Genomic DNA, 7872 nt, shown 5'->3' on the forward strand with positions numbered 1-7872 from the left:
GCTATTCAAAAAGGATTCAAATGGTAAAGTCTATATGACAAAGAAATAAATTTTATTTTACAGTTTCTCTTTCATTGATATATCAATATATTTATTTACAAAAAAATCTGCTGTTCGGCAAAAGATTTATTTGATCTCTTCGAATCAATAATGCTGAACGCTCCAATTAATGTAAAAGTCGTAGCATCCATAAATCAGTACAATATAATAAAATACAACGTTTACTCTATCTTTTTAGAGTGACATAATGATAACGACAATTATAAAATATTTGACATATGTTCAGAATATAGAAATATATCTCGGTAACGAATATATCACGAAAAATGTACAATGTAGAATAATATATATCGCGTCAACTTTTCTTAACAAAAGCACTTGAAAAGCAGATATTCACCAAAGAAAGATTATGCTGTCAGTCTGGTGGGACTTTAAAGGTATTGTGTATTTTGAGCTGCTTGCAAGGAATGCAAACCAGTAATTCAGACGTATACTGTCGTCAACTGGATAAATGAAATGATGCCATCAAACAGAAACGTCGAGAATTGGTGAATCGCAAAGGTGTTGTGTTTCACCACGATAACGCTAGACCACGTACAAGTTTGGTCGCTCGTGAAAAATTGTTGCAGCTTGGATGGGATGTGTTACCATGATGTTACCACATCCACCATATTCGCCAGACCTGGCACCATCAGATTACCATTTGTTTCGTTCTTTGCAAAACGCCTTGAATGGTAAAACCTTGACTGCTGATGAGGATATCAAATCGTTGTTGGAATTGTTTTTTGCTGAAAAAGATAAGAACTTTTTTGAGCGCGGAATCATGAAGTTGCCTGAAAAATGGCAAAAGATAATCAAACAAAATGGACAATATATTGTTTAATAAAGTTTTTGTTTCCCATGAAAAATTCGCCTTTTATTTATATAAAAAAAAACGCAATTACTTTTTGGCCAACCAATAGCATACACGCTTCAGCGTACAACACGCACGCATATATCAGTCTAATAAAACGGAAGAAAGATAAGAATAAGAAAATGTAGCATAGTTTTAAATAATCCGCAGATAAATATACGCGCGTATGTGTACTCGTATATGCATGAGGATATGAGGATATGTACACGCCTTCCGGATGAAAAACGGCCTCCGCATGTGTTCACGCATGTCTCATCGGGGGTCTCCTCGCGTAAGAACGTATGGCGGGAGTACCGACTCGGCAGTCTTTGGCTGCTCCTAGTTTCGAGAACGACATTACGTCTCGGCGTCGAGACGTACACGCAACTTTTTCCATCGATCTACACGAGGATAGTCTTCGAAATGACGTTGAAATCGGTCGACTTTAAAGTGCCATACTTGAGGAGAGCGGTGCGCACTCATTGACTCGTTCTCGCCACACGTGTCACCGGGACTACTTAATTTCTCTCCCTTGACATCGAGCGGAATGTATCATTACATATTGATTAGTTCATTAACATTCATTATCGATATCTGCGTTTTAAACAACATTGCGCATTTTGTACGATCAAAGGAGTTAAGCAAATGTTATTCACACTCGAGTGTCTTCTCGAAAAGTTTTCTGAATGTTGAACCAACAAACAGATTCGCGTTGTTCGTAAAAGTCATAGAGACGGTGTACGTCTGGAAGTGAAATTCATCGTAAAAGTATGTGAATTTCACGAGTAATGCCACGTATTGTACATTTCAGTTTCATCTACCTCTGCGTGTGCATATTCGTTAAGAAAACATTTTCAAGAAACGGTACGATAAAATATTTTCTCTAAAAGCCAAGAATAACAATTCCCATCGCGATTTCTGTCGCAGGGTCTCAATGGTCGACTGGCGTTCGCTATTGCGGCGGCCGCTCTTGGCTCGTCGTTTCAACATGGATACAACACCGGTGTGGTTAACGCACCTCAGCAGGTACGGAATACTGTAACGCACATGAGATTCCATGAAATACTTTTATTTTGCACGGGTGTAATATTAATTTACAACCGCACCCTCAGAAAGGATTTCTGATAACAAGACGAAAAATATTCTTGACTAATTTAATCGTATTACAAGTATAAAAAATATGAAAATAAAACAATTTTTAATTTAAATCAGTAATTTCTATTCTTCTCTCTCGAATTAAATAAGATTGTCTTACTGTCTTGAGATAAGAGTAACATGTACAAATTTATGCTTATATATTCTTGTATATAGAATAATTTGATATTAGCGCCACTTTATAGTAGGCTTTGTCGATGTCGACGCATCATTTTCTCACAGTCGCTCGTCGACTCGGCGCTTCTGCGTCCTTTATTCGGATAAAACGGCCAATATTTATGTGTTGCAATCGAAAATCGGGAAAGTGTTTCTGTTATTTACAATGAATAAGTGCAATACTCTACAAGAAATATTAAAAGATATGGAAATGTAAGTAAGTATATACAATATACTTACTTGAGAAATAAGATTCGAGATAAGACATTTCCATACCTTTTAATATTTCTTCTAGAGTATTGCACTTATTCATTGTAAATAATAGAAACACTTTCCCGATTTTCGATTGCAACACATAATAAATATTGGCCGTTTTGTGCAGATTCTACAAATTCTCTTAGAAGAATAGAATAAGATGTCTTTTAGATCTGACAATATTCTGAAATCAAGAATATTGTGAACTTGCTACAAATTTGTATCTAAATCCTTCTGAGAAAATTGATGAGATAGCACCAAGATTATTTAAATCTAGATTTTCGAATTTTCTATTCAAGATTAAAATATGCTTCTTTTCAATAATAAATATGATTGTCGCTATAGCGATCTTATTTTATGATAGATTAAAGAGTAATAGCATTAAGTCCAGAAATCTTTTCTGTGGGTGCGGAGCAAACGTTGTAGATAATATGCAGCGCGATACAAGGAAAATAAACGGAATCGATAGAAAGAAAAATTGCTATTAAAACCGCTGATTATCGTTTGTTTGTCAGCTCATCGAAGAGTGGATCAGTAACCTGAAGATGAACCGGACGGGCGTCCCGACGAGCCAATCGGAGGTGACGTTGATCTGGTCAGTGGCGGTGTCGATATTCTGCATCGGCGGAATGATCGGCGGCTCCCTAGTGGGTTGGGTGGCGGACTCTCTGGGTAGAAAGGGCGGTCTTTTGCTGAACAATATCCTGGTGTTGCTGACCGTGATCTTCGAGGGTAGCGCCAAGGCGGCAAAGAGCTACGAGATGATCGTTGTCGGCAGGTTCCTAATTGGTATAAACGCCGGACTGAACGCCGGTCTGGCACCAATGTACCTGGCTGAGATCTCGCCCGTGCATCTGCGCGGCGCCGTAGGCACGGTATACCAGCTGGTCATCACAATCTCAATACTGGTGTCACAGATCCTTGGCCTGGAACATGTCCTCGGCACTGCCGAGCAGTGGCCGTTGCTCCTGTGCTTGACGATCGTGCCGGCGCTCTTCCAAGTGTTCACTTTGCCGTTCTGTCCCGAGAGTCCGAAATATCTGTTGCTCAGCCGCGGCAAGGACATGGATGCGCAGAGAGGTACGGAGAAATTATTGGGTTGGCCAAAAAGTAATTGCGTTTTTTTTAATATAAATAAAAGGCGAATTTTTCATGGGAAACAAAAACTTTATTAAACAATATATTGTCCATTTTGTTTGATTATCTTTTGCCATTTTTCAGGCAACTTCATGATTCCGCGCTCAAAAAAGTTCTTATCTTTTTCAGCAAAAAATAATTCCAACAACGATTTCATATCCTCATCAGCAGTAAAGGTTTTACCATTCAAGGCGTTTTGCAAAGAACGAAACAAATGGTAATCTGATGGTGCCAGGTCTGGCGAATATGGTGGATGTGGTAACATCATGGTAACACATCCCATCCAAGCTGCAACAATTTTTCACGAGTGACCAAACTTGTACGTGGTCTAGCGTTATCATGGTGAAACACAACACCTTTGCGATTCACCAATTCTCGACGTTTCTGTTTGATGGCATCATTTCATTTATCCAGTTGACGACAGTATACGTCTGAATTACTGGTTTGATTCCTTGCAAGCAGCTCAAAATACACAATACCTTTAAAGTCCCACCAGACTGACAGCATAATCTTTCTTTGGTGAATATCTGCTTTTCAAGTGCTTTCAGCAGGTTCATCACGCTTGCTCCACCATCTTTTTCGTTTGACGTTGTTGTAGACGATCCATTTTTCGTCGCCTGTTATCATACGTTTCAAAAATCGATCATTTTCCTCACGTTTCAAAAGAGAATCGCAGATGTCAATACGCTTAGTGAGATGAATTTCTTTGAGCTCACGTGGTACCCAAATATCGAGCTTACTAATGTATCCAAGTCGTTTTAAATGGTTTTCAACACTCGATTTCGATATGTTAAGATTCTCAGCAATCTCTCGCGTCGTTAAACGCCGATTGGAATCGATCAGTGCTTTTATTTTGTCATCATCAATTTCGATTGGCCTTCCTGAGCGTGGTGCATCTTTCACATTAAAATCTCCAGATCGAAATTTAGTAAACCAATTTTGACACTGCCGCAGTTTTAAAGCATCTTCGCCATATACATCACATAACTTTTTATAAGCTTGCACAGCGTTTTTCCCTTTTCGGAAGTAATAAAACAAAATATGACGAAAATGTTCTTTTTGATTTTCCATTTTGAAATCGACGGCAAAGAAACAATTGTTAACGAAATCGTGTACCTTCTTTTTCTAAAACAAGCTTGAACTATGAGTTGTTAAGCTACATAATGAATTTGCGGTTTAGAATGAAGTTAGTTACATTTCAAGACATGTATGTCCATCTATTGGAAAAAAACGCAATTACTTTTTGGCCAACCCAATAGATAGAGAGAGAATTGTGATGCGTGAGAATACGTCTAGAAAAAGGGCAATTATTCAAAACACCTGGTGTTGGTTTTCTCTTCTTCCTTGCAGCGTTATCCTGGTTGCGCGGCACAATCGAGGTCCACGACGAGATGGAGGAGATGCGAACGGAATACGAATCCATGAAACTGATACCAAAAGTCACGGTGCGCGAGCTGTTTATAAATCCGGCACTTCGTATCCCCTTGTTCATCTCGATCATGATTATGTTCGCCCAGCAACTATCCGGCATTAATGCCGTCATGTTCTTCTCGACCAAGATCTTTACAATGGCGCAGCTCGACAAGAACGCTGCCCAGAACGCGACGATGGGTGTCGGCGCGATGAACGTCTTAATGACCATCGCCTCCCTGGTATTGGTGGAGAAAGCGGGCAGAAAGACGTTACTCCTCATCGGATTCGCCGGCATGTTCCTCGATACCGTTCTTCTCGCCATTTGCCTCGCATTTGCAGTAAGTATTGTTCTTTCTGTCTAATTAACTGTTCAACATTGGAAAGTGCAGAAGGACATTCTTGAAATGACAACTACTATGATATCTGTAGGAGATAATTGGAAACGTATTTCTAATTTCAGGAATCATCGCAAGTGGCAGCATACTTCTCGATCCTTCTCGTTATCCTGTTTGTCGTTTTCTTTGCCACCGGGCCGGGAAGTATCCCATGGTTCCTCGTGTCCGAATTGTTCAATCAGTCTGCCCGACCACCCGCTACCTCCATCGCCATCGCCGTCAATTGGACCGCCAATTTTATCGTCAGTATCGGCTTTCTGCCGTTGCAAGAAGCGTTAGGCGCTTACGTCTTTATTATTTTTGCCGCGCTGCAATTCTTTTTCACCATCTTTATATACAAGAAAGTGCCGGAGACGAAGAACAAGACTATAGAGGAAATTAGCAGCATGTTCAGACAAATATCCTACCAGTGAGAAAGGTGATCCGAACGAATAAACTGTCTGGATGTCTCGCAGCAAAATCTGCATTGGTACGAATGAGCGACGAGTGCGTTCTTTTTTCTCTCTTTTTCTCTATGTACACACATACACGTACACGCGCAGGTGCGTCAAGGAATTTGTCGGTTAAAATGGTATCAGTGGTGTATTAACGCGCTTCCAACATTCTCTCCATGCGCTGCATCATCGACGTTCATCGGAGAGATATTCTACGTGAACGCTCCTGCATCACGATATAATCCGCAACAGTGGCGAAAGTGGAAATTCGTTTTATCGTCATTTAACTCTTGTAGGGTTTTACTTTTACTTTTTATCACTGAAATCACGGCGCTGTTTCAAGAATTGGAAAATTGCGCAAATAATTTCGCAAATGCGTTTGAACTTGTTCTTAGTTCCTGTGTTCCTCGTGTTAGCGAGCAAATGTATGTCACATATCTTGTATCGAAAGGATTACAACTCTAGTCGTATGAAAAGACCTTGTATGTAACGCAGGTATAACCAGATCGAGATGAATCACATTTTAAAGGAATTGACGACGAGTACAACTGAGAGATATATTTTATATTATAATTCTCCAAGAAATTTCAGAGAAATTTGCGTTTCTATTATGGAATTTCGCAAATACATTTAGAGATTTTGCAAATTCGTATATACGATTGCTTCGTATCGTGAGTGAGAAAGAATACCTATCAATATCTACCGCTTTTACCGAGATGATTCTTATGAAATGTCTAATCTGTGAAGAAGAGGAACTTTGAAAATATTTTATTGTACCGATTTATTGCGCAAATTTTATTCAATAACGAAAAGGATGGCGCTTAGAATAATTGTAAATACAGAATATTGTAAAGACTAGTATTGTGTATAGGATAGAAAATTATATTTATGTATGCGTGTAGAGTTGATTAATGTTTAAGGATATATCAATGTTATCATATTTTTCAAATACTTGGATTAATTTTCATGGTAATGAATATATATGATGCGACACATGTACTAAACGCAACTCAGGAACTTGTGCTGATCATTGTTTCGTAAATTACAGAGGGATATAGCGCACACTGTTTTGTGCTTCGTCTCTCGCAAAGAATACTCATTTGTAATAACGTTTTTAGTATTAACACACTAACGGGTTTGTCATTGAACAAGATTATCCAAAAGTTTATCCGCTAACAAATCAGTTATTGCTTTTTGTCCACTTGATTTGAAATAAATAAATAAATAAATCGTCGAGGAAATGTAATTGTGAGCCAAATTTCGGGTTTATTATACACAATATAAGGTTATTACCTAGCAGTCTTTAGATGAACGTTTCAATGTAGTTGAAAACTGTAAATAATATAAAATTGTCGTGTATTTGTAGCTAATCGATTGCTAACTAACTATCGTATAAGTTTTTGCAACGCAGTTATTAGCGCGCATTTAGCTTTAGCCGACTCTTTTATAATAAACAAATTGATTTTCTTGTAACGTATCCATCATCTCTGTCCCGACTAAGAGAAATAAATAATGTTGTATAAAACGAAAACGCTACAATCAAGATACAGTATCTCTATCATTTCGACCACCTGAAAAACACGCATCACCCAAGCGAACGAATTGGAAGGCAAGAAGAAAATGATATAACTTACGTACTTGATCTCCACGTATGTACATTTAGATTTACGTACATCTTTTATAATAGATAACTTGAGGTTCGCAATTGAAGCGAAAAAAGAAAAAGCAAGCACCATCAAGCAACGCTTGGCATCGTAAATTCGAGACTAAAATCAAGAAGATTGTGAATTTACATGATTTTTGGTCATAGAGCTTATACTAAATTTAGTATAATTAATTGATAAGCAGGTGGTGCCCTCTGGCGAAGAATGGCGTGAATTTTACTGACGCGGCGCGCACCTCGCGTTTCCGCCCGAGTAAACACGAAGTGGGGACGACGCGCGTCGCACGCCTCGTGCGCGCTCGCCGACACTCGTGCTTCGTGCCGATTCGTGCCGTATTGCCCCTTTGGCACGTCCACGCGAGGATAGGGAAA

At 39.0% G+C, this 7872-nt stretch overlaps 1 protein-coding gene and 1 long non-coding RNA gene across 2 annotated transcripts; one reads left to right on the forward strand and one right to left on the reverse strand.

Annotated features, from left to right (window-relative positions):
* The first annotated feature begins 1793 nt into the window (after positions 1 to 1793).
* Positions 1794 to 5816, forward strand: LOC113561410 (solute carrier family 2, facilitated glucose transporter member 1-like). The gene is made up of 4 exons (XM_026971866.1): positions 1794 to 1918; positions 2974 to 3538; positions 4946 to 5346; positions 5469 to 5816. The coding sequence occupies exons 2-4, from the start codon at positions 3004 to 3006 to the stop codon at positions 5814 to 5816; spliced, it is 1284 nt and encodes a 427-aa protein (XP_026827667.1). The 5' UTR covers positions 1794 to 1918; positions 2974 to 3003.
* A 149-nt stretch (positions 5817 to 5965) lies between these two features.
* Positions 5966 to 7659, reverse strand: LOC109610736. The gene is made up of 2 exons (XR_002193011.2): positions 7476 to 7659; positions 5966 to 7408 (listed from the first exon to the last, which is right to left on the reverse strand). It is a non-coding gene; the product is annotated as an uncharacterized LOC109610736 (long non-coding RNA).
* Between the last annotated feature and the right edge of the window lie 213 nt (positions 7660 to 7872).

Source organism: Ooceraea biroi, chromosome 8 (assembly GCF_003672135.1).
Source record: "Ooceraea biroi isolate clonal line C1 chromosome 8, Obir_v5.4, whole genome shotgun sequence".
Taxonomy (NCBI): domain Eukaryota; kingdom Metazoa; phylum Arthropoda; class Insecta; order Hymenoptera; family Formicidae; genus Ooceraea; species Ooceraea biroi.

What these genes read in the sequence shown, in the direction of transcription:
- LOC113561410 (XM_026971866.1), top strand. Translation starts at nt 3,004, where the DNA reads ATGAACCGGACGGGCGTCCCGACGAGCCAATCGGAGGTGACGTTGATC. An exon ending in GGACATGGATGCGCAGAGAG is followed by an intron (nt 3,539 to 4,945) that starts GTACGGAGAAAT and finishes TCTTCCTTGCAG; the next exon opens with CGTTATCCTGGTTGCGCGGC. An exon ending in CCATTTGCCTCGCATTTGCA is followed by an intron (nt 5,347 to 5,468) that starts GTAAGTATTGTT and finishes TTCTAATTTCAG; the next exon opens with GAATCATCGCAAGTGGCAGC.